At 34.6% G+C, this 27,298-nt stretch overlaps 1 protein-coding gene across 2 annotated transcripts in view; it reads right to left on the bottom strand.

Moving 5' to 3' along the window:
* Window positions 1-4,727: 4,727 nt before the first annotated feature.
* The window catches only part of APPBP2 (amyloid beta precursor protein binding protein 2), a 55,369-nt gene continuing 32,798 nt past the window's right edge, over window positions 4,728-27,298 (bottom strand). The window contains exons 5-13 of one of the 2 annotated variants that reach the window (XM_079131404.1): window positions 24,639-24,807; window positions 20,313-20,402; window positions 18,629-18,696; window positions 18,444-18,549; window positions 18,028-18,152; window positions 15,082-15,167; window positions 12,944-13,134; window positions 11,915-12,080; window positions 4,728-9,347 (exon numbers count right to left, since the gene is read on the bottom strand). In XM_079131404.1, coding sequence (XP_078987530.1) covers window positions 9,094-9,347; window positions 11,915-12,080; window positions 12,944-13,134; window positions 15,082-15,167; window positions 18,028-18,152; window positions 18,444-18,549; window positions 18,629-18,696; window positions 20,313-20,402; window positions 24,639-24,807 — 1,255 coding nt within the window. In that variant the 3' untranslated portion in view covers window positions 4,728-9,093. The remainder of the gene's footprint in view (window positions 9,348-11,914; window positions 12,081-12,943; window positions 13,135-15,081; window positions 15,168-18,027; window positions 18,153-18,443; window positions 18,550-18,628; window positions 18,697-20,312; window positions 20,403-24,638; window positions 24,808-27,298) is intronic. The other variant, XM_079131405.1, reaches the window with a different exon arrangement.

Below are 27,298 nucleotides of genomic sequence, written 5' to 3'. Positions count from 1 at the left end.
TTTAAAACTTTCCTCATTCAGAGAACACTTAAAATTCTTCTCTGTTTTCTCCTAGCACACCTTGGGTTTCAGTTAATGTCTGAATCATTGACCTATCTGAAATTTAAGTTGTGTAGTGGGAAACCAATATATATATTTTTCAGATGGTTAAACACTTTTCTTTACAGGTGTGGGAGTTAATTTATAGGCTATATCATATGTGTTTGGGGGAATTCATCTTTTCTATGCTTATTTAAAATGCCACTCTTATAAATTAAATTCCTGCTTTATTTGGGTTTATTCTGAACTTTCTGTTCTAGTCCGTGGGTCTGTGTGTCCATGTGGGGTTGGGACTTAATGAAAAAGAAGAAAAAGAGGGCTGGGGATGCAACTCAGGGGTTGAGTACTTCACATTTTACCTAGCCTGAGTGAGACCTGGAGTAATCCCTAGCACTAGCACTGCAAAAAAGAAAGAAAAAGAAATATAGTAACAAAATAGGTGACAGGAAAAGAGTATACAGACTTGAATAAGAACCAAATATAACTTTTAGGAATCATGAATCATTCTTAGCATCATGGAAAGAAATAATCAGATATTATGTGCCTCCAACTAAACTGTATTCTTTCAAAAAATTTGAACCTGAATCTGATCAAATTTCAAGATCTAATGGCCAATTCTGGGAACTGAGGAGCATATAAAATGATACCACAGGGGTAGAATTAGCAAATTGCAGACTATGGGAAACTACAGAGCAAACAAACTAGTTACTAACTAAACTGCAAGGGAGCTGGGCACAGTGGCATGTGCCTGTAATCCCAGCAGCTTGGGAGGCTGAGGCAGGAGGATTGAGAGTTCAAAGCCAACCTAAGCAAAAGCAAGGCACTAAGCAACTCAATAAGACCATCTCTAAATAAGACACAAAATAAGACTGGGGATGTGGCTCAGTGGTTGAGTGCCCCTTAGTTCAATCCTGGTGCCAAAAAATAAAATAAAATAAAAAAACCCCAAAACTCTAGAGTTGACCACTACCAGGAATTTATGATAAGATGAAAATCAGAGATGTACACAGAGCTTTAGAGTCAAGAATAGTCATCAGAGAGGTGTTTCCAGTAGGGAAAAACTGAAAAGAAAGAAAAAGAAAACCATGGTGTGCAATTTCCTGGGGCAGGTCATGAAAAACATCTCTGCCTTGAATCACTCTTCCTGGGGAAAGTCAGTTACCACAGCATGAAAACACATAGCAACCCTATGGAGAGGAACTAGGGCCTCTTGCTGACAGCCTGTGAATGAGCAGTCATAGGATGGCTGTATCTCTGGATGCCATCTTCATGCAGGTTGACTGCATCCCCATGTTAGAACAACCCAGCTAAGTCACTCCTAAATTCTAGATCCATAAGAGTTGTTAGTAAATGCTTGTTTAAATCATTAAGTTATGAAATAAAATAAAAAAAAATAAAAAAAAATAAATAAATCATTAAGTTATGGGATAATTTGTTACGCAGCAATAGAGGATACATTAAATGGGTTATGTCCCATTTACACAGTGGCATGTATGTAGTCATTAAAAATACCACTTTTCATATATATTTAATAGTGTGGAAAAATGGTCATGATGGTAAGAAACATGGATATATGGAACATGAATTAAAATGTGAAACAAACACACCTATTTGGGGGGAAAAATACAGTAAGAAAAAGTGCCAAAATACTAAAAGTAGTTACCTCTTGGTTACAGGGTTACAAGTATTTATTTTTAAAAAATAGTTTTTAGTAATTTCCAATATAATCCATACACACTCCCTCTATGAGAAACAAAACAAAACAAAAAACATTCGTTCTTTGAATTTTAAATGTCAGTTTAGCAGCCCCAGTATACTCCATGGGATTAATTCCTTTCTCCTCATCCCAGCTCAGAGACAGGGCACATATGTTGGTCAAGAAAAGGGATTCCATGGCCTTCTCTTGAGGCTTTTCCTAAAGGTCATGTGTCCTCTTTTTAACATTATTTTATTTTATTATACAAAAAGCCACTTGTTCCACTCCCCGCCCCCGCCTTTTTGGTATAATTTCTCCCAGTGCAGGAAGTTAGCTTTCTAAGCTCTCCAATCAGGGCTGAGGGTCTGCAGCGCTATCTAGTGTAATTACATTCACATTGTTGGGCAACCCATCTCCAGAACTTACATCACGTAAAACAGAATACCTATTAAGCAACCATTCCCCATTCTCCCTCCCTGCAAGTTTCTACCACCATTCTTTTTGCTTCTATGCATTTAATTACTCTAGACACCTCATGTCAGTAGAATCTTTAATGGTCTCTTTGTGTTTGGTTTATTTTGCTTACGTAATGTTCTTAAGGTTGTAGCACATGTAAACATTTCTTTTAAAGCTGAATATTTCATTTTCAGTGTCGCATCTGTTTATTCATTGACATTGGAGTTGCTTGCATCTTTGGTTCTTGTTATGTTGCTATGAACACGGGTACACAGATAAGGGTTTTAAATCATTTAAATTAATTTGAATATATACTTTTTCTTCCAGTACTAGATTTTAATCCAGGGGCTCCCTACCACTGACCTACATCCCCAGCATCCGCACCCCGCCCCCTGCTTTTATTTTCTTTTCTATTCTTTTTTGAGACAAGTTCTCAACTAAGTTGCTAAGGCTGGCCTCATACTTGCCATTCTCCTGCCTCAGCCTCCTGAATCACTGGGATTACAGGTATGTGCCACCACATCCAGCAATTTAAATTTTTTTGAGGATTCTCATACATACATAATTGTATGTGTCCCTGGGTTTGATACAGAGTGGATGCATAGCATATGACCCATTTTACATACCCTATAGTTTGTAACGGTTACAATGTCTCTACATCCTTGAAGACACTTTAGAGTAGCCATCCTAATGTTCATCTTGAAATATTTTGGGTTGGGCGAAGTGGTGCATGCTTATAATCCCAGAGGCTTGGGAGGGTGAGGCAGGATGATTGTGAGTTCAAAGCCAACCTCAGCAATTTATTGAGGCCCTAAGCAACTCAGTGAGACCCTGTCTCTAAATATAATATTAAAAAGGACTGGTGATGTGGTTCCGTGGTTAAGCCCCTCTGGGTTCAATCCCCAGTATTAAAAAAAAAAAAAAAAAAAAAAAATATATATATATATATATATATATATTTAGAGATAGCATACTGCGAGCTATACTGTCATCCTGTCTTGAAATTTTTAACTATAAATGTGTTAAAGTATCTGGGTGTAGTTTGCTAACACATTTGGAACAGTATGTGACAGGGTAAACTGTGCTGCTTGTTGAATAAGTGCACAAATCAGTAAAGTTTACAGGCTGGAAATAATCTTAATACTCCAATAATCTTAATACTCCAAGTTACATCATTATATAGCAACTGGCCTAAACTTTTTTTTGGTGGTTGTGGGGTACTGCGGATGCCTTACCACAGATCAACATCCCAAGCCTATTTTTTTTTTTTTTTTAAATTTTAATTTTTGAGACAGGGTTTCTAAGTTGCCAGAGCTGGCCTTGAACTTAGGATCCTTCTGCCTCAGCAGAATCTTGCTGGGATTACAGGCATATGCCACTGGCTTGATACATATTAAGATTTTTCTGTGTATTCATTTGTTCTACCAATCTCTGTCTAACAGTTTTCTTCTAAACAAAAATAAGGTGATTCCACTTTTCTAATACTGGGGATTGAACCCCTGGGTGCTCTATTACTGAGGTACATCTCCAGCCCTTTTTACTTTACTTTGAGACCGTGTCTCACTGAACTGATGAGGCTGGATACAATGTGCAATCCTCCTGCCTCAGCCTCCCAAACATGCTTGTGCCACTGTGCCCAGCTTTGAATAAAAGGCTGAATTAGTACTAAGAAGTGGCAATTAAAACTCTGAGGGAAAGATTCTGTTGGCCTTTAAGTTCACAGATGGGTAAGACCTTTTCTAGAAAATAGCATTCCATATAGAAGAGGAAACAGCATGTTCTGAGTTTCAGTCATGAAGACATGAAAATTTTTAAAAAATTTAGTATGCCTGAAGGCAGAATGAAGTTAGAGCTATTATAAGCAAAGGTGGGATTTTGTCTAGAATATTTTCTTTATAATTTTTTGAAATGTGGCTTCATTTCCTGTAACTGTCCAAATGCTTATTAAAATGTTGATTCTTGGTGCTTTTAAAAAACATTTTTTAGATGTTGATAGATCTTATTTTATTCATTTATTTATATGTGGTGCTGAGAATCAAACCCAGTGCCTCACACGCACTAGGTAAGATCTCTACCACTGAGCCACAACCCCAGTCCCTTGTGATGTTTTTAGAAGACCTAATTTGACCTTCTTCATGTGAGATGAAACGCAAAGAGGTTTGTAAAGGTTAAAAAAAAAAAAAAAAAAAATTCCTACAGGGCAGAGGCAGAACTGGAACTGAAAATCCAAGTTAGGATTTTCTCCTTTTCCTGCAGAACTCCCAGGTCTCTTATTCATCTTTAACCTTTGGGAGCTGGATTACTAGGGAAGAGTGATATGGTCACTTTCTTAAAGTCTAAAAAATCTGCTCGCATTGGTCATTCTCAAAGTGCTTTCATGAACACAATCTCCAGATACCATTATGAGCCTCTTCTGCCACACATCTTAACTTTCTTGAATAAGAGCACTTTTGTTCTAGTTCAAGCAGTTTCTCTCACAGTGTTCTATAATAAAAAGTCCCAAACAAAAGCAGTCACAACTAAATTGGAAACAGACTATGAATGCAGGAACACTATTTTTATTAGGTCAATAATTCGTTTTTAGCAATACAAGTACAGAATATATCACAATGCTGGTTACAAACATACTTAGTATGATTTAATAGTTACAAATAATGGTGGGCACTACAAGTCAGTGAGAATGATATGAAAGGTCATTCTGACACAATGAACTGTCTTCAAAAATCTACTAATGACCTTAGATATTTCTATAGAAATTACTGTGGCACTAGTAGTGGGGACTTTCATGTAAAGAATGTTAGTGATTTGTTTTTAATTGTTCATTAAGAGCTTTTTATTTTGAGGCTATTAAACTAAAATCCCCTGTTGCTTAATAAAGTATAAAAATAGTACTGACCTGGTAATATTTAATAAAATGTAGCATTCATTCACATCATAAAACTAAATTGAAAAGTTTTAGTTACCATGGCAACATATCTTTCCATAAAAGGAATATAGAGAGATGAGTGATGTTACACAAATGGTACCTGCAACGGTTATTTAATGATCCAACACTTAACTGTGCACCACAAACCAAGTTTTCTAGATATCTACATATAGCATATATATATTTAATCTTAAATTTTACTTTTGAAAAACATGTGCACTTCAACAAACTCACTAAGGCCACTCATGCTATAGATACCTAGGATTGCAATTAAGAATAGTATTATTTAATAAATCCTAAAGCACACTCCTTCAGATCAACAGGGTAAAACCAGCTTTCCACCTAAAACATTCCTGAGATTTGTGGACAAAAGAATTACAAGTGTTCAAGTTGGAATTTAATCCAAATATCATATTTTAAGAAAATGTCCAGGTAACTTGAGGTCCTCCAAAGTCAAGAGGTGAAATATGCATTAATTTTTAAAGCAAAAGTAAAATTCTAAAAAAAATTTCTTAAACACAAAATAAGTGCTTTTTTAATAATATCTGCTACTTAGCAAATCATTCTTTAAATTTGTCAAGTTTTGGCCAAAAGCTTCAATCTTGTTTTAGGCATGTTTACTGTTTAGCTTTCTGTCTGCACTACAAAAAGAAGCCAAATGGCACTGATTATTTCTGAGATTGCAGTCACTGTATTTAAAAATAAATTTTTGAGATGGAGGTTTTGCTGTGTTGCCCATGACAGTCTAGAACTTGTGAGCTCAAGTGATCCTCCCAACCAGTCCAGGTTCCCAAGTAGCTGAGACTATAGGCATGAACACATGGCTTTTAGTACTTAATTTTTACAAAATTGTGAACTCTTCCCAATAGGCTATGAACAAAGGTCTCTTGTCAAATCCTTTGTTTTCACGATGCAACACTATTTGGGCAAGGGTTACTATAAAGCAATATCAAGCGCATTCTTAACTAAACAGATTTGATGATAAGAAGGATTCTTTGGGCAAAGTCAGTTTTGGGGACCCATAAATATTATGCTTCAAAAACAGAATAGGCTCTATTACACTGAATTCAAGAGTGAGTGACTGGCATGTGAGAGCTCCCTGATGCCCTCAACTTGAGTAGCACCAAACTTTAGGAAAAAAGACTGGGTAGAAGTCAGGGAACGAAGAGACCAAAGGTCCTTATTTAACATTACTTCATTAAACCTCCAGAAAAATCTTTAAGTTGACCAGGGCTTCCTTACACTCAACCCCACTATATATAAAAAGTCTGGTTATTGCAAGTGTAATTTTATTCCTTTTTTCATTTTTTAATGTCATAAATCATGGTGGCATTCATTTCTTTAACTTGCCCTCAACATCTTTACTAGAGGTATAAATCCTACACTTAAAATTACTAGGATATTATTCATCAGAATCAGCATAATGCAATAATTAAGTCATATCACTAACAAAACAGCAATGTTTTCTTAAGCTAGAGTGTGTATTTTATATCAACATTGATGGACTTAAAGAAAATTACGTTAAAGCAGTGGTGAAAAGGAGAAACTGCCAATAATGACGTGCGGTGGGGGACAACGGTGGCTGCCAGCTGACATTATCACCCTGTGATCCAAGTCTTCTAAATATTATGTTACTTTATCACTGAGTGTGAGCTAAGTTGAATTCAAACCGGGTTAGGAAGGATAAGGCCTTAAGTTATTTGCTTGATTTTATCCTAGGAAATGTTGTATGTGCACAAAACCAAAAAAGAAAAAAAGAAAAAGAAAAAAAAAATTGAAAAAAAAAAAAAAAAAAAAAAAAAACTTCATGTGGAAAACATAAGTTTCAAAATATTTATTGAAAAACAATTTACCACAACATTCCTATACCACAAATATACCGTAGGACTCTAATAACCAATAAAAGTATACAAAGCCTATCCTGAAAATATCTTTGGAGGTATTAAATATATAGGCCCATGAGGATAGAGCTGAGTAACTTAAAATGTAACTTAAATTGTTAGTCCTAGGTCACACAGACTATTTGGTAACTAACAAAGGGTGACTTTTGGCACCAGACTGCAATTAACTGGGAGGGGGACCAGCTTCATAAACTGCAGGCATGCCAATTTATTCTTTCCAGGATTTAAAGAGAAAATAATTTGAAGAAAAAAAAAAATCCAAATTTCTAAATCACAAAATTATTATCTTAGGGATCTAGGCTTGTTTCATCTCTTCAGGTACATCTCCCAATAAATCCCCTCCTGGGAATTTAAATGCACTGGCTCATAACTAACAAAACTGCAAATAGCAGTTTCGAACAAGGTTAAAGTTGGGAAGTTAAAAAAGTATGTAAAAGGAAATTGCCAATTAATTTTTCTGTACTCGATGTGAATTTAGTTTTATTTCCCCTCTCACCAAACATGCATGTTAAAAGAAAACCAAAATTCAACACACATTCACTCACCCACAGACTACTCCAAGCATTAGCTTGGAATGACATCTCTAATGGCCAAGTCATGAACCCCTGAAAATAGGGGAGAAACCCAGATTCTTAACTGTAGAGGCACCAGATGGGCCACTATCATAAGAATTGAGGTAACAGCAAAAGACCTTTGTTTCTTGGTTTGCTACATGTCATAACTTCTCAAATTTGAACATTACCTCAACATTAAATAATCCAACTGGCTTAATTTAAAAAATAAGAACAAGAAGAAAAAGAAAATTAGAACCCAAAAAATGGAAAGACATATTGGTGAAATCTATCTATTAGGGGATCTTTCCACTTGACTACTCGATTTCAAATAAAATAATGCTATGTTATTTACCATAAAAATAAAGGAATTTCTTAGAAGACATATTTCTGGGCATTCATTTTCCATTATCCCCACAGATAATGTAGTAACCTAAAACTCCCACCTGGATATTAGCTATTTCATGACTCTTCGACAACATACTTGTTTTATCATGTTGATTATTAGGGTAAATTTTAAATAATGGTGGTAGTTGCAGCAGACATTACAGACTTGCTATGGCATTGCCATCTATGTACCTTGACTAATGATGTGCCACTAAAATTGCCAAATTTCCCTAGTTTGGTATCTATTATATGAATGTAATTTGTGCATTATCATTTTCCTTTATATAGCTAAATGAAATCATTCTACTGATAAAGGTATATGCAGGGGCTAAAATAATAATCTGAAGCCTCTGGTCCAAATAACCACCTTCTATATTAGGCTGGTCCTTTTTAGATCTTCCTGGTCCTGTTAGCAAACACTATTAGAGCATCTTGCATTGTTGTACCAAAAATAAACAAAAAGAATTAAAACCACTGGTCTCTATCATATTTTCTATTACTTACAGATCAACACTGGTCCAGTTCAGATGAATCTGACAGTCCTTCCCTTGTAATACAGTTCTACAGTGGTTGTATCCACTTCTCTGGGAAAGGTGGCCAAACCTAAAGTCAGGATGTTCCTTTTTTATTAGTACTTGTGTTAACTTTTCTATACTGCATATAAAGAGTTTTCCCCATAAAATTTCTTTACAATACAGTATTGAATACCTCCACATGGAAGAATTTTATGTTAAAAAGTTGTTAAAATCATCCTTACATAATAAGAATGCAACTCTTTTAAACTCTTAAATAGTTTTATTCAGGGGTTCTTTTTTTTTTTTTTTTCCTTTCAGGCTTTCTGAAAATGAATTATTTTTTTAAAAAGAAAGAAAAAAAAAAAAGATTTTTGTTGTTTGTTCTACTAGGTTGAGAATGTGGGCCAGACTACTTATACATGCGATACATGCTGAATATAACTGAATATATGCTTATTCTACGGACACTCTGCAAGATAGGGATTACCCAAAATAGGGCTTTCAATGGACTGGACCAGTGTTTCAATGCAAATTCCAGCCCCCAAAACAACATGGTTTTGATTTCACAGTATGAATTCCCTGGAATCTGGGAAAAAGATAATTGGTTAACTGAGGTCCTCCCTCAGCAGCTTGGTCCCTCAATATTCTGAGAAATCAGGAAGGACTGCACCACTTCTTCAGTGGACTGGGGGCTGGTGTTAACGTCTTCAAGAGCATCGGTCACTGAATACTGTCGATCTCGCAACCGGTTCCAGTTAGACAGAACATTGTGATATTCAAACACTTTCTCATAATTTCCAATGGAGTTGTAAAGTTTAATGAGACCTCGGTAATCATATTCGAGTCCACTGTAGCCTTCGCCAAAAAGTTTCTTCCCTGAAAATAAAAATAAATTAGTAAAATAAAAAAAAGTTTCAATAACGAAGTAATGATCTTTCAACAAACATCAGTTTAATTCTTTAAATAGAGTGGCTTGGTTTTATTCCCCTGAAAGAAATAGATACAATTCCTATATCACTGCCAGGTATAATGGCACATCCCTGTAATCTCAGCTACTCAGGAGGCTGAGGCAGAAGTATTTCAAGTTTGAGGTCAGCCTCAGCAACTTAAGTGAGACCCTGTCTCAAAAATAAAAAAAAATAGGGCTGGGGATATAGCTCAGTTGGTAGAGCGCTTGCTTTGCAAGCACAAGGCCCTGGGTTCAATCCTCAGCACAGTAAGTAAGTAAGGAAGGAAGTAAGGAAGGAAGTAAGGAAGGAAGTAAGGAAGGAAGTAAGGAAGGAAGTAAGGAAGGAAGTAAGGAAGGAAGTAAGGAAGGAAGTAAGGAAGGAAGTAAGGAAGGAAGGAAGGAAGGAAGGAAGGAAGGAAGGAAGGAAGGAAGGAAGGAAGGAAGGAAGTAAGGAAGGAAGGAAGTAAGTAAGTAAGTAAGTAAGTAAGTAAGTAAATAAATAAATAAATAAATAAATAAATAAATAAATAGGGCTGCTAATATAGTTCAGTGGTAGAGTGCCCCAGGATCAATCCCCAGTACTCACTTCCCCACTCCCCACTCCCAAAAAGATAAGTTTAGAACAATTCTTATATATCACCACCTTTAAACCATTCCCACCTGTAAGCTATCTCTAAGACTTTAAACTTTTTTCTCTTGTTTAAAGAACTTGACTTCACTAGAGCAGAATCATAAAATTTTAAAGTTTTAAAGGACCAAAGTCCAAAAGAAATCTCAAAGAAGAATGGCAGCATTCCCAACAACATAAAAAAACACATGAGTCTATGCATGAGAGTAATGTCTGTTCTGGCAAAATTTAGAAACACATGAAAATACATAAAACAGTTCAATCAACTGTGGTATGGTCACTCAATGGCATAATGTTAAGCTGTAAGCCACGGAGGAAAATTTCAGCACTCAATGAACTTACATGAAAGGATTTGTAGGGTATGTTAGTGTATACTAAGTTAAAAAAAAAAAAGGGTTAAGAAATAATATTTATGTAGTATGCTATATTTTTGTGTAGGAAAATAACTAAGTACTTGTTTTTTATCTATATAGCAGGAAGTTGGGCATAGGAAGAAGAAACGAGGGAAAATTACATGTTCCCGAACATACCTTTCTGTATAGTTGTGATTTTAAAAACAGTAATATTTCACACATTCAAAAAAAATTAAATTAAAAAAACAGAAAAGGGGCAAAATGTAATACAAAAGTAAATGAACCTAATTGTTTTTAAATGAATAACATATTCACATATGTTATCCACATATGGAGGTCAGTGATAATCTGAACTGCTGTTGATTCTGAAAATATACTACTTTTAGGTTAAAGACAAAGAAAACTATAACAATGATAGAACTCTAAGTAGCAGGTTTGTTTTTCACAGGTATATGGATTACCAATTCTGAAACCACATGCATTTGGGGACTGAGCAAGTCAGTCAATATATTATGGCTAATGAGGGAAACATATAAATATGAGAACGGGATTTATGATACCAGGAAAAGGACAATCTTTTGAAGAAATGGTCCTGGGTCAACTGTACATCCATATGGAAAATGAAATTTGATTACTGTCTCACACTATAAAATAAAGGACTTCTGTTCTTTAAAAGGCACCCTTAGGAAAACAAGCAATACAATGAGAGAAGATATTGGCAAAGTATGTGACCAACAAAGGGCTTGTTGTATCCATAGAAATAAAGAAGTTCTATAAATCAGTGAGAAAATGATAAGACAATTCAATATGGAAACAGGCAAGAGGTTTAACAGGCAATTCACCAGATGGTGGTCATGGCATCTTATTTTGTAATACCTTGAATTAGAAACTGTCCAACTCTTCCATATGTTAATTAACAGTGGAATGGATAATAACACACTAATCCAATAAAATATTACATTATGTAACACAAAATTAACAAGTAACAGTGATATGCCACACACAGATATATTTTAAAATTAAGGTTCATTAAAAGAAGTCAGACATAAAAATACAGTGTAACTCCATTTATATAAAGTTCAAAAAACAGGTGTAGAACCTGATTTGTGATGTTAAAGACAAGAGAAGTGAGGGGAAGGAGAGTAGGAGCAGGAATTGTATCAACTTGAAAGTAACTATTTTTACCTACACTTGACACTCTGGAAGAGTCACACCTCTTACTACTGGCTTCAACATCAAACAAGAACCTTTAACAAAGTATTCCAGATGATGTTTTGATGGTATCTGGATATCCTCTGCAGTTCAGTAATAGTAGTTCCATTTTAACAACATATTAAAAGACACGTTGACACATTGGTCTCTGAATCAAATTACCAAAGGAAAAAAATTTTTTTTTCTTTTTTTTTTTTTTGCGGTGCTGGGGATTGAACCCAGGGCCTTGTGCTTGACAGACAAGCACTCTACAAACTGAGCTACATCCCCAGCCCACAAAGGAAATTTAAAGGTAACATACCAATTGCTATGGATCGCAAATAAAGTTTCTCAGCATTTTCATACTGGTTCATGTCATAATTATATAAAGAAGCCAGATGTCCCACTGAAAGGGCTACTTCATAATCCTCTTGACCAAGAAGTTGCTCTTTAATCTGAATTGCTTTAATGTGCATTTCTTCAGCTTCCTGTAAAATAATTATGTGAATCAATATATTTTACTTGTCAACAATTCTTACCCAATGAGCAAAATTCTTCTAAATGTGAAAGACAGTTTTTGAATGCCATAATGTAGTAAGATCAAAGAACATACTATGCTGTTCCAAGAGCTTCCAAAGGGAAGCATTCCTCATTTTTGGTGTGCACATAAGGTGATAATAGTAATAGTGTCCAATGCCAAAAGTAAAACAGAAAACTTGAGTAAGAAGAAATTGTTAGAAGAAATAAACAAGGTATTTTAAAATGAAAGTGATTTATTTTAGTTAATACATCCCAAAATTTAATTAGACCTTGTTAAGAAGGTATTAATTTGTACAAATATACACTTTGTTTTGGGGAGTTTTGGTAGTTTTTATTAACTAAATGACATATATTAAGAGATTATCAGGCAAAAAATGAACATCTTAGACTCATTCTTTCCTTACTGTAAGCCCCAAGAGGGATTCAAAATCAGTAATTTCATTGCTATAATTAAGAATATTTAATTAGTAATAAGTAATTATACAATTAATTCTTGTTATTAATATCTGTCACTTCTTGTATATCAACCATGTGTCAGGCATTCTGTTATGAGCTGGACATACTTTAGTTAGCAAAGAATTATGTTCTAAGTCTTTATATAACAATCATATTAGACTTTTTGATTTGACCTGTTTCTTACTTTTCCATGGTCCTGATTCTCTAATTTTATTTTAACTATGTTGTTTTATACTCACTGTTTGCTCAATTACTTTGTGGAATAAGGTATAAATATAATGAATGTACATTTTATTATTTAAGACTGCTGAACATTTATTATTTAAGGAGAGAAAAATATGAAATATGTTTCTACCTTAAATTTTCTCATTGACTGATAAAGTCTTCCAAGGTTACCATAGTGTTTTGCAGTCTGTACATTAAATTCCCCAAAAGCTTTTTTAGCTAGTTGAAGTGAAGACAGGTGCAAATCATGAGCTTCTTGAAGCAACCTCTGTTCAGTTTCCTTATTATGACAGTCAATAGCAATCTCCTCTAAAATAAGTGCTGAATAGAAAGCAACAATTAGTGTACTTTGAAACCATTTATCAAGCCAACAGAATATCTAAATGAAAACCAAGTAATAGTAATATTTATTGACTATGTTTATATGTGATTATAATTTAGAATTGGTCAGGATCACAGTATTCCACATCAAACTGTACAATTGTGCAGAAGTCATTCTATTGTAGAGACTATATTCAATTCAAATTTAAGAAAAACAATGGAATACTTCAAATTATTTTATAGAATCAGTTTCTATTTTAATGAACTGTTATACTTTACTGATGAGTACATTTTTAAAGTAAATGTCAGGAAGAGGCAAACTTTTTAAAGTTATGAAACTGTGTCAAGGTTTTTGAAACCACCCTTTATAAAACATGATCTTTAACCAAAAACAACTAGAAGAACTGGTTTCCTCCTACTCACTTGACCACTAAATCAGGCCAGAAGATATTTCATTTTCAAAGCTGCACTTAAAATTTTAAAATTCCATCTAAAGTCTTAAGTGTGTATGGAGAGAGACAGAGAGAACACACAAATACACATATATGTACACACACATATATCTTTACCAATTTCATTTCTTGAATAATTGTCTACATAAAGGTGGGTAGAAGATTTACATCACTGTAGCATTACTGAAGAACAAAATGTTAAAGATCCAAAGGGTCGGGGCTGGGGTTGAGGCTTAGTTGTAGAGTGCTTGCCTAGCATGTGTGAGGCATTGGGTTCAATCCTCAGTGCTGCTGCATATAAATGAATAAATTAAAGGTCCATCGACAACTAAAAATATATATAAAAATAAATTTTAAAAAGATACTAAAGGTCAATAACAGAGGTGAGGTTAAAAACACTTCTATAAAAAAGGGTAGGGGCTGGGGAGATAGCTCAGTCGGTAGAGTGCTTAATTGTAAGCACACGGCCCTAGGTTCGATCGGCAGCACCCAAAAAAAAAAAAAAAGGTAAATAGCAACATGGTTTCAAATGGAAAAAACATTCATAATGCATTAGGTGAAAATAGGTTATAAAACTAAAAGAAATCCTTATTCACTTAATTATCTTATTTAAAGAAAAAAAGCTGAAAAAACATTCATCAAAATATTGATTCAGAATTGGTGGAGTTTCAGGTAACTTATTTATTTTTTAAACTACCTTTAGATTTTTGAAATTTTCATGTGCTTGTGTAACTTAATTGTCAACCTTGAGAAAGAAAACATCCAGTTCCAGAAATAAGGTAAAATTATCCAATAGGCATGAAATCACCCTAAGGATGACCCAATATGTTAGCAAAATAAATGTACTAAATCAAAAAGCTTTGGTGGGCTGGGTGCAAGAGGCAGATCCCTGTAATCCCAGACTCAGGAGTCTGAGGCAGGAGGGTCCCAAGTTAAAAGTCAGCCCAGCAAATAGTGAGACCCTGTCTCAAAATAAAAAAATAAATAAATAAAAGAACTGAAGATGTAGCTCAGTGGTCAAGCACTCCTAATCCCCAGCACGCACACGCGCACGTACACACACACACACAGCAGCAGCAGCTCTGGAGGGAGAAAACTTGCCGCCTAGCACGTCCCCAATCCCCCGAACCAAAAACAAACACAAACAAAAACTCCTCTTAAAGCTATAAAACCCATCTTCAGTATTTTACTCGTGACAATGCAATCATTTTGAACTCTATTTTCTCATAAGAAATGCATGCATTAATTTCATTCATGAAAGGAAGAAAGGAAGGAGAGATAGGAAAAAGCAAGGCATCTTAATAATATTATATGAGAGAAGCAAACAACTTTTCATTAAGAACCACTGGAAATCCTCCAGTGGAGTTGAGAGAATTGGTTATTTTAGAAATATAAGATATGGCCCAATTCTACTACCACTGAGAAAATAAATATCCCTATTTTATGCCATACATTATCATTTTAAAATTATCTGAAACTAGGTTACAAAGGGTACCTTTCACCCTCTTTGAGGAAGCCAAAAGAAGATGGTCTTCAGGTAGGATGTGGGTAATGATACCAATAGCTCTTTCTGCATGAAATCTGTAATACAGATAGATTATAGTCTGGCATTTCTTTTTACTTAAAAATGATTTAAGCATTAAAAAAATCACACTATAATATAATTCTGATAGAAAATACTTTTAAAACTATGGTAAAAAAATCAATTTTTGTTTGTTTCACATTTTCAATCAATCGTGGACTAAACTTTTAACTCTCTTACCCCTCCAGCCATATAGGCCTACAAGTTTCCGAACATGCAAAGCAGTCTCACCTTTTGCATGTGATTTACCCTCTCTCTGCAATGTTCTTCCCCTGAGTATTCACATGGCTCACTCTCATTAAACAGGTCTTTCCAGAACAGACTATACAAAAGTCCCTACAGATAATCTATCATCATTCTCTAAACTCAGCCTTCTTTATTCTTCATAGAAGTATTCTTACCTGACACGTTTGGTTATTTGTTTATGGCCCATCTCATCAAGTAGAAGGTAAGCTATTTATCCATTTTATCTACCAGTTTGCAAACAACTCCAAGCCTCCTATCTTTATTTGTAGTAATCCTAAATTTTCTCAAACCTATCTTCAAATTTATTAATTCTCTCTAGTTGTAATTAAATCTGATGTTTAACCTGCTACTGAGTTTTAATGTCAATGACTATTTTCCATTTCTAGCTATTATTTTTATTTTTTTACAATAGGTCTTTTTCTTATGAAGATTTAATTTGCATAACAAGCAATTCATCCATTTAAAGTGTATAATTCAGAGATTTTTTTAGTATAATCACAGAATTTTACGGCCATCACTGTAATCAATTTTAGAATATTTTATCACCTCAGAAGAAACCCAGGGGGCTGGGGTTATAGCTCAGTGGTAGAGCACTTGCCTCACACATGTGAGGCAGTGGGTTTGATCCTCAGCACCACATAAAATTAAATAAATAAAGATGTTGTGTCTACAAACTAAAAACATTAAAAAAAAAAAAAAAAAAAAGAAAAAGAAACCCAGGTCCATTAGCAGTCATTCCTCATTTCCCTCCAACTCCAAGGCTAAGTAACACTCATTTAATTTCTGTCTTTATGGATTTGCCTCTTCTGTACATTTCATATAAATGAAATTATACAAGATATGATCTTTTATGATAAGCTTGTCATTCAGCACAAAGTTTTCAAGTGGTCAGTGGTGCTGTAGCATGTATCAGTTGTTTTATTTTGAAATCTAAACTGGGTATTTGTAGTACCAGTCTTTTGAAGGCTAAGGCAGGGTGGCTTGAGCCCAGGAGTCCCAAGGCAACCTGGGCAACTTCGGGGGGAAAAAAAGTAAACAAAATCTGTCTTTTGAATTTTCCCTCCAAAATAGTATATTGACTTCTTCTTTTATATCAGGATTGGCAAACTTTTTTTTTCTTGGTACTGAGGACTGAACCTAGGGGTGCTTAACCACTGAGCCACATCCCCAGTCTAGGGTTGGCAAACTTTTAAGGTGTCAGATAGTAAATATTTTAGGTTGTGCTGATCACACATTCTCTGTCCCAATTATCTAATTCTGTTGTTGTGGTATGAAAGCACTCATAGAAAATAGATGAAACAATTAGTAGGGCTACATTCCAGTAAAATTTTACTTTGCTTGCAGGCTACAGTTTGCCAACCCATTTTATATCTTTAATCATTAAAGCATACATACTTTATAATGTGTGTGTGTATGGGTGTGTGTGTGTGTGTATAAATTTTTTTTTTTTTTGGTGGTGCTGGGGATTAAACCCAGGGCCTTGTGCTTGAGAAGCAAGCACTCTACCAATTGGGTAACATTCCCCAGACCCCACTTCAAAATATTTTGACTTAAAGTCATAGGGTTCCAATTCTGCTCATTATGTCTGCTGACCCTCGCTCATAGAAGTGTTTCCTTATGTATTTTGTAATTTTTTTAAAAAATATTCTTAGTTGTAGATGGACATGACACCTTTATTTTGTTTATTTATTTTTATGTGGTGCTGAGGATCGAACCCAGTGCCTCACATGTGCTGGGCAAGCACTCTAGAACCGAGCCACAATTGCAGCCCATATTTTGTAATTTTTGATGGTGACTTGACTTTAGGTGAGCTACATCTACAAGATGTTTTTAAAGAGTTTTGGGTTTTCTCCCAGAAGATATCCCAAGAGAACTAGCAGCCTCATAGTGCTCTTCGATGTTCTTCTCAGTCTGTGGGTTCCTGCATGCATGATCCCCAGGCTCCAAAGTGGTATAATCTGTAATTAATACATTCCCCTGTGACGCTCCTTTAGTTTACTGTGAGTCTAAGCTCAGACAGTTTCCTTGTCATGTCTCTGGTGTGGGATAATGTTTTCCTCCCCATTTGTCCTTTTCTTGAGGGCATACTTGTGAGGGTTTCAGTTCTATCTCATGGCCAGTTACAGAAACTTCTAAGCTTTCCTACCAACTGAGTGATTTATACTATAGTTTGTGCCTTTGCATTTTTCATTCATTATTGGTTAAGATTTCTCCTTATTCTTGAAAGCTCAGTTACACATTTTAAGAGATGACTGTGATATTTTATTCAGTATTTGTGTTTTAAGCAAGATGTTTTTACGTTATTAAAATAATATTTAGCCAGAGGCTGCTACATTACTCAAAGAAAAATTATTAAAGGAAATAATCAAAAGAGAAGTCATATTCTATACAAAAATGTCTCAATATTAAACTACAAAATCTAAATAAGTGGCTTATAAATTGGTATAATTGTAAAATGACTTAAGTAACATTTTAGGCATCTTCTTAAAGCTCCAGGAGAGAAATTTAATCCATGAAGTACATTAAGTACTATTTATTGGGGGAAAAGAACCAAAACAAAATAAACAAAAAAATGGAATTTAATAATTTACTGAAAAGGAATGTGGAACTTACAGTGCATTGTCAAATTTCCCAGAGCTATACTGGTGAACATAAGAAGAATAAGCCAAGTCTTCGTGAGCAGTTGCTACATGGATATTTTTGCCACCAAACACTGACTGTCGAATGTCAAGGGCTGCCTGAAAAAGTAATAAAAATATTTAATAATATTGTAAGCTTTTAAAAAATACCAACTAATTTAAAATAAACATCTTAATATTTTATATACCCAATCTCATAAGTTTAATTTCTAAAACATCAGTTTTTAAGCCTTTTATGTTATACTTTGTAAATTAATGAATGCCCTATAAGAGGGAGACAGGGCTCAAAGGGTTTATTTTGAAATAGTGATTCATATACCACAAACAATATAAGTCAGCAAGTCAATTTAGATTGAAAGGAAAAAAAAAAAAAAAAAAAAACCAACATACCTGATAAATTGCAACAGACTGACAGATATTATCTACATTGAGTAAGTAGAACCCATAATCTAGCAGTGTATCAGAATATTTTGGGTGTTTGGATCCAAAATGATCCCTATAAAAGGATGAAAAACTATTAGTATACAATGTAGAGTAATAATTCAAAAATGACATTTTTAATAACCACCACCTACCGTGCCAAATATACCGCATGTTTAATTAACTGTTCTGCCTTCTTAAATTCACGTTTTACTACACAAGCCTAAAGACAAAATGAAAAATTGTTAATTCTCAAGCAGTTATTAGTGTGCTACAATAAATATAGTTTATATATTTCAATTATTGTAGTAGTAAGAAAAAAAATCTCTAAACAGAAGGATTCTATTTGCAATTTCTTTATTTCCAAATTACTTACAAATTCTATTATAAACAGATCTGTATATAACCTAGGAAAACCATAAAGTTTAAAACTTTGATGTGCAAAACCATCATGATAAAGTGTCCTTAACAAATACTATCCTTCCACATTCTTAAAACGTACTTACCTAATTCTAGAGTGGCTTACAATGATCTTGAGTAGTTTTCCTGTAGTATTGTTTTCTAAGCCTACAGTAACTGGTATTACAGGTGGTCTCCCATGCAAGTGCTAACTAGGTCCAACCCTGCTTATCAGATGAGATGGGGAGTATTTAGGGTGGCATGCCTTAGACTCATCTAATAATTTTTAAATGCACAGAATTTCAAGTTTTTCTATCACCTCTCAAAATATTTCCAACCATGAGGATAGTCAGTAGTTTTTAAACTCTATTGTTCGCATATAGGAAAATAAATCTTGCATATTTAACTCTATGTTAAATGAATATTTGATGTTTTCAATTAATTATAAATATGCTAAGATACCTTTTCTAGTGCTGATGATAACCTGAATATTTATGATTTTTTTTTATTTGTTGATGGATTTTTATTTTTATTTATTTATATGTGGTCCTGAGAATTGAGCTCAGTGCCTCACATGTGCTAGGCAATCACTCTACCACTGAGCCACAATCCCAACCCTATGCTGCTTTATTTGCTCTAAAATAAAGTGATTTAATGTTCACAGAAATATTGCAGTCTTTTAGATCCAGAATTTTGTGTAATCTTTTGTCCAACTGAATTTCCATAAGCAAAACCGATGAAAATGGAATATTCAAATTTGAGAAACTTCTAGAAAGAGTATATGTGAAAAGTGCATTAATGCTTTAAGGCTTCAGTGCACCAAAACAGTAATTTTTACCACCCCCACCCTGCCACAGTGCTGGGGACTAAACCCAGGGCCTCATGCATGATTGGTAAGTACTCTACCACTGAGTTACATCCCCAGCCTCCAAAGCAGTAATTTTTAAATGCTACTAAAAGGTCAAAAAATTAACGCATTTATTTACAGAATAAGAAGAAACTAGAAAAATTCAAATAGAGACGATCTAGCAGGTCAAGTATAGCAAGGTGTCTTGCTGTGAGACTGCAATATTAGAGTAAAACACTTAATACTAGGTTATCCTTAATAAGAAAAGTGATCAGAGCCCACATAGTTTTGGCCTAAAGAATTCAGGTTATTCTATGGGTTTAAGAAAATCAAAAACTCAAGTCAGAATAACCCCAAAATACCATGATTTGTACTTCAGTGAGCTGAAACAATTACTAAAATGAATTATATCACAAGTTTCCTTGGCAATAAGAAAATTAACAAAGTCTATGTAAGACAGTTTGGGTTAGAAATCAAGTTTCTAAAACTGGGCACAGAAACTTAGAATATAATATTAATAGTAAGTTAACTAAAACAAATTTAAATCCTGATAAATCCTATAATTCATTTAATAATTTTAACATGATATTCACCTTAGATGCTTGCCTCAAAACATCAACCACAACTTTAACTGGTAAGCCTGCTGTAATCTCTTTCATTGCTTCAATGCACCATTTATAAGCCTAAAAAACAAAATATTTTTAAAAGAACAACTGTGATAATTCAAATTTGACAGTACTTAACAAAATGAATGCAAATTTTTCTAACAAGCTATCAGTACACAAATATCACACCAAATATTTATACATGAAAATTTTGTGAGTAGTTTCTTCCAAGTATGAATGTTACATTATTTTTACTCTGCTTCTACAGGTTTTCTGAATCAGATCTTTAATGACACATGTTCAGGAAATGAGAGGCATGTTCTCTTTTGCCCAGAAGTCCTTGTACATAATATTTCCGCGGCCTTAGAATACATCGTCCCTTCCTCTAACCCTTTAACCCACCTAACTTGTCTTTCAGGTTTCAGTCCTAGTCTGAGTTTCCTGTATTTTACTTCCCCTACTACAACACTAACTATTTTACATCCTGCCCAGGCATGGTATGGCACACACCAGCCTAAGCAACTTCAAAAAGACCTGTCTCAAAATAAAAAGGGTTGGGGATGTAACTCAGTGGTACAGCTTCCTGAGTTCAATCCCTACTATGCGGGGGGACGGGGGGGTGGAATCTTGGGGCTGGGGTTGTGACTCAGTGGTAAAGTGCTTGCCTGGCATGTGTGAGTTCCTGGGTTCAATCCTCAGCACTGAATATAAATAAATAAAGTCCATTGACAACTAAAAAATAATTTTTAAAAAAAAATCTTAATTGGGTAGCTGGGGATATAGCTCCCTTGGTAGAGTGTTTGCCTCACGAACATAAGGCCCTGGGTTCTAATCCCCAGCACCGCAAATAAAAAAAAAATCTTAATCGCCTGTTAAGTGCTTATGTTGTACCAGCCATTGTTCATAAAGTGCCTGCACTTTGTGTTACACATTCAATTGACAGAATGTCTCTATACAAGTGAAGAGAGGTTACAAGGCAGGCAACAAGAGAGCATCTAGGCACATAATGGGAAACAAAACAAAAAATGTACTTCTAGTGATTACTAGGAGAAGGGGGGGAAAAGGGCAAAATAAATTGGTATAAAGAAACAAAACAAGCTGGTCATAATAGTGCACATATTTAATCCCAGCTACTCAGGAGGTGGATGCAGGAGATCACAAATTAGAGACCAGCCTGGGCAACTTTGAGACACTGCCAAAAAAAATTTTTTTAAAAAAATAGCTGTGTGTGGTGGTACATGCCAGCTTGGGAGGCTGAGGCAGAAGGATAGCAAGTTGGGGGCTGGGGATGTGGTTCAGTGGTTAAGTGCCCCTGGGTTCAATTCCTGGTACATAAATAAATAAATAAATAAAATTAAAAAAATAAAAAGTGTGCGTAGGGGGCTGGGGTTGTGGCTCAATGGTAGAGTGCTTTGCCTGGCACGTGTGAGGCACTGGGTTCAATCCTCAGCACCAAATAAAAATAAATAGAAAATATTAAGCAACGGTATTGTGTGCATCTACAAATAAAATTAAAAAAAAAAAAAAGTGTGTGTAGAGGGAATCAGATTGATCAACTTATGTGCATGTAAAAACATGGCATAGTGAATCTCACTGTTATATAAGATTACAATACAGCAATTTTTAAAAAAAGGCTGAAGATATAGCTCAAAATATATCTTAGAATGTACAAGGACCAGCAGAGCAATAAATAAACAAAATTTTTTAAAAAGTAAACAAAACAATTTTGTGAAAGGCATTATAATGGATAAGGAGAAAATATATTAGAAAGTTATTTGTTCTCTTCTGGAAGTTTCCTTTTCTTCCATTCTCACTTAAGAGGAACAGCTCTTCAGAAGTACTTGTAATGCAAAAATGAAATAAAAACAATTTAACCCACTCAGATTTGGGTCCAAAAACCTGGTTTGTGATTGCAGGATACTAAATAAACTGATTTGGTTTCAATGTCATAAGGTTAAAAAGTGATGTAGACTATCATACCATTAAAAAATATTTGCTGTCCTAGGCCCTCTTCCTTGCATCTTTGGGAATGATGTACTTATCTTTGAAATTAAAACAAGCACAGGGCTAGTGGTATAGTTCAGTTCAATGGTATAGAACAAAGAAGCTGCTTGGGTTCAATCACCAGCGATGGGAGGTGGGGGGCGGGGCGGAGAGGAGAGAGGAGAGGATAGAGGAGAGAGGAAGGAGAGAAAGGCAGTGGGAGGGACAAACCCACAAACACACACAGAGACAAGCATGCTGTGTGACTTCCTTTAGTCAATTAAAATATAAACACAAGTTAAATGTATAATTTCTGGAAGAAAACTCTAAGAGCAAGCAGTACTTCTCATGATGTTTCTGCCTCTGCTCCAAGGCTTTTAATATTCCAGATAGATGTTCTAAGTAAACCATAGTGGGTCTTGACCAAAGTGTAAACATACTGCTAAGTGCAGCTACAGTCATCCTAAGCATAACAAAACAACAAACATTTGTTACAAATCATTGTTATTTTGGGATTGACAATGACTCAGTACAGCCTACCCTACTGTGACTAATAAAACTTTGGTGATAATTTATCACACTATATTCTTGAGATTTGCAGTTTCCTGCAGATAGCAACGAAAAGTTTATGAAAGAATACACGGTCAAATTACCCAAGAAACATTAACAGACTTAAACATTCCTCATGAATGTGCTGAGAGCTGCAAAGACCATGAATAAGGCATAGTTTAAACCCCTAAATCCAAAAAAAACCTGTCAATTAAATATTAATGACCTAGTAAAGAAAGAAAATGGAAACAAGTAAATAAAAGGCTCATGAGTAAAGAATGGCAAGATATGAACTACTCCATGAAATAAGGGGAAGAAAAAAAGACTACAGTGTTCTAGAGAGCAGTATGAGGGCCAAAAAAAAGGAGAGAGAGAAAGGAAATGATGAAAGAGGAACCAGAGATGGCTGAGTTCATGCAAAGATATAAAAAGATGGTGGGGCATCTAAGAACTTTTAAAGATGGGCATTACTTAATATCTGATGTTAACCTCACTCTCACTTTTCGTGAAATGCTTTTGCACAAAGAGCTTCTGTGAATGGAGCTATTTTCTGGTGTGTAAAAATTATAAAAAGGTGCCAAGCCCTGCATCTAAGTTGATAAACAACTATGGAATATTCATTGCATACGAAGGGTAGTAAGACAATCCACCCACAGAACAAATTTAGCAGACATAGAATCTCAACATCAAAAAAATCACAAGTACATTTACTTCCTGAAAAATTGAAGTTATGCTGATAAGGATTTTAGATTTTTGCATGTCAGTTTGATGTATTCTTACAAAAATATTAAAAGCACAAACATCCTTTTTCAACTATTCTAGAATTTTCTGGCATCACTGCTAATTGTAATTTCCCTTAAAGTCCCATATATTCCTTTAAATATGGAATATATACTTGTAATAGAATAGGATAAAGATTGGGATAATTTTAAAATATAAAAGCTAAATGATGACTGATAGCATGAAATAATTATGATATTCTCCCATATATAAAGCAACCAAGCAGCAAAGCACATAGATACCTGCCAACTATGTATTATCACCAAAGCATTAAGTTAATAGTATAAAACTAGGAATGAAGCAATCTTGTTCATAAGGAAGAGGAAGGAGAAAAGCAATACTATAAGCTGTAAATAAAAATTAGTTTCCCAAGGCTGGAGCTGTAGCTCAGTGGCGGAGTGCTTGCCTTGCACGTGTAAGGTACTGGGTTTAATCCTTAGAACCACATAAAAACAAACAAATAAAATAAAGGCATGCTGTCCATCTACAATTAAAACAATAAAAATATATTTAGAAAAATCTACCTTCCTAATGAGCAAATGCCTTTCAAGTTAAGAGAGTTCACCCAGAACTATACATCCAATCAAAAACATCTAAGATGTTTAACAGATGGATTTAGGCAGAAAAACATTTGGTCGAATTAAAAAATAAAAAAGGCCCTAAATTGTACATATATATATTTCAAATCCATTTGACAGGACGGGGTTGTGTCTCAATGGTAGAGTGCTTCCCTAGCATGTGAGGCATTGGGTTCAATTCTCAGGACCACATACAAATAAATAAATAAAGGTCCATCGACAAGTAAAAAAAATTTTTTTTAATCCATTTGATAAACACTCCAACACTCCTTTCATATTATTTTAAATATTACAAATGCGTATCACTTTAAGTAAACAATATGTGAAACCGAGATTTATAAGACAAATGATAAGATTATTTGATTTATACATTTTATGGACAATTAATTACTAGTTACACTGACATATACCTCGAAACACTTACCTCGTCATAATGACTTTTTGCAAACAGGAGTGCACACAGTTCCCCATAAAGTGCAGCTTTGTTTGCTTGCTGGCCATGTTTTGACAGTTTTTCCATATATGTCTGCGCTAACTTAAATGTTTCTTCACCCAAATGGTATTTGCAGTTTCCATTTCGTACATGAAGCAATCTGCAAAACACAAATAACTGTCCTTTATTTCTGTTATTTCCCGCATGTACGACCTGATAACCTCTTACAATTATTATATAGTACCTAAATGACTGACGATAGATGAAAGAAATGAGGCAACATCAGAAAAATATTGGCCAGACTACAGTTAATTAAGGCCCACAAAGAAGTACAATACATATTCTTCCAAAAAAACTTCACATAATTAACCTGATCCAATTTTGATTTCTTAGCTCCTCTATGTATTTTGTATGCTTGTGTACTCAGCATGTGCTATATCTAAAAAATATTTATTTTTTTGTTTCAAATCCAAAAATAATAGTTTCAATATAAGAAATCCAGAAAATAAAGCCAAGTGTGATGGCACACACCTGTAATCCCAGCTCCTTCAGGAGGCAGAGGCAGGAGTATCCCAAGTTCGAGGCCAGCCCAGGCAACTTAGAGAGACTCCTGTCTCAAAATAAAAATAAAAAGGGCTGGGGATGTAGTTCTCAGTGCTATAGCATCCCTGGGTTCAATTCTCAATACTGGGGTAGAGGGATGAGGGAAGGAATGGAAAATAATGAAGAAAATAAAAATCAACCTGATATACTATTACCCATCATTACTTTTCATTCTTATTTTTAGAATATATTTGGATAACACTTGACCACTGATTTCATGAATCATTTTTGCTTATTTTACTGAAAATAGCAGTATCAGTTACTAACCTTTATCCCCAGAGCCAGAAAATAGTGCTCTTTACATGAAGTAATTGTACAACCAATCTATCAACTTAATGACGTTCAAGAATACTAAAACACTTTAAATTAGACTAAAGTCTAAGTAGTAACAGACTGTACATCTATATAACTCATGAGCACAGTGTTAAGACTAAATAAATACATCTCTATTATAATGATGACTTGAACATTATGTCAGGGCAATACTATTTTCTTTATATATATCAGGCTAATGCAAATTTCTGATGTTCAGCTTGAGAGGGAACAAAAGCATAAAAGATATTTAAAAGAAAACCAAATGTCAGGTGCAGTGGCACAAGCCTGTAATTCCAATGCTTCTGAAGCAAGAGGATTTGCAGGCTTAATGCCAACCCTGGTAACTTAGTGAGACTCTCTCAAAATAAAAATAAAATAGAGGCTGGGGATATAACTTAGTTGGTAGAGTGCTTGCCTTGCAAGCACAAGGCCCTGGGTTCAATCCCCAGTACTACACAAAAAAATAAATAGCCACTGGAGAGGCTGAGGCAAGAGAATTCCAAGTTTAAGGAATTCCAAGTTTAGTTTGGACAATTTAGTGAAAAATAAAATGAAATGGCTAGGAATACAGCTCAGTGGTAGATCACACCTGGGTTCAACTCCCCATATCTCCCACATACACAAAAGAAAAGGAAAAAAAAGAAAAGAAATCCAAGTGGGCTAGGAATGTAGCTCAGTGGTAGAGCACTTAACCTAGCACTCGAAAGACCCTGTGTTTGATCCCTAACACACACGAAAGAAAGAAAGAAAGAAAGAAAGAAAGAAAGAAAGAAAGAAAGAAAGAAAGAAAGAAAGAAAGAAAGAGAGAAAGAAAACAAGGATGGAGAGGTTGGGAAGTATTCTTCAGGGGTATCACAAATAAAAAACTTAAGGTTTTTCTTTTTTTAGTTACACCAAAAATATTAACAGGTTAATAACCCTAAATGAGAAAAGTTCAATCTTCTCTATCATTTCTTCCACAGTTAGGGAAAACAGAACAACTTTGAAAAAGCTATTGATTAGAAAGGACTAATCAATAAGGTGGTGTATACTATAGTGTAGCACTCCAACAAACACCACAGCGTTATCTTCATTTCAAAAAGAATAAAACCCTCAAGCAAAAGAATATACTAAGATTAATCTAAAATTCTGGAGTATCTTTCATAATATCAAATTCCAACTTAAAGCTGAAATGCATGTAATAATTAATCAGGCTACTCTAGAATGGTATGCATCTAATAATTAATCAGGCTACTCATAATGGAAAAATTATGTTCTAATATACACACAATTTTTCATGGTATATACTAATAAACATTGTCACTTGACTGTCAGATTGCTAATTCAATTACATGACCAAGTAGTGTTTAATGATCTCTGTCAAAATGGAGAACAAACCATGTGTAGGAAGTCAACTGAAATCAAGGGGTAAAACCACAGTTAAAAAGAAAAAAAAAGGTAGTCCAGATGATAGTTTTGAGACTCTCATAAGTGAGGTACTCACTGGGTACCTATTATATGCCAGTTAGTTTTGTTTTTTGTTTTTTTTTTTTTTTTTTTTTTTGCGGTGCTGGGGATCGAACCCAGGGCTTTGTGTTTGCAAGGCAAGCACTCTACCGACTGAGCTATCTCCCCAGCCCCAGTTAGTTTTTAAGAGGGGATAAGGGTGGCATAATAGGCAGAAGAACATCCAAATAAAATGACACTTTCATTTAAGAATAAATAACTATGAAGATGACAACAACAGACTAATA

The sequence above is a fragment of the Sciurus vulgaris genome, assembly GCF_902686455.1.
Source record: "Sciurus vulgaris genome assembly, chromosome: 3".
Classification (NCBI taxonomy): domain Eukaryota; kingdom Metazoa; phylum Chordata; class Mammalia; order Rodentia; family Sciuridae; genus Sciurus; species Sciurus vulgaris.
This window is presented reverse-complemented; position numbering and strand designations above follow the sequence as displayed.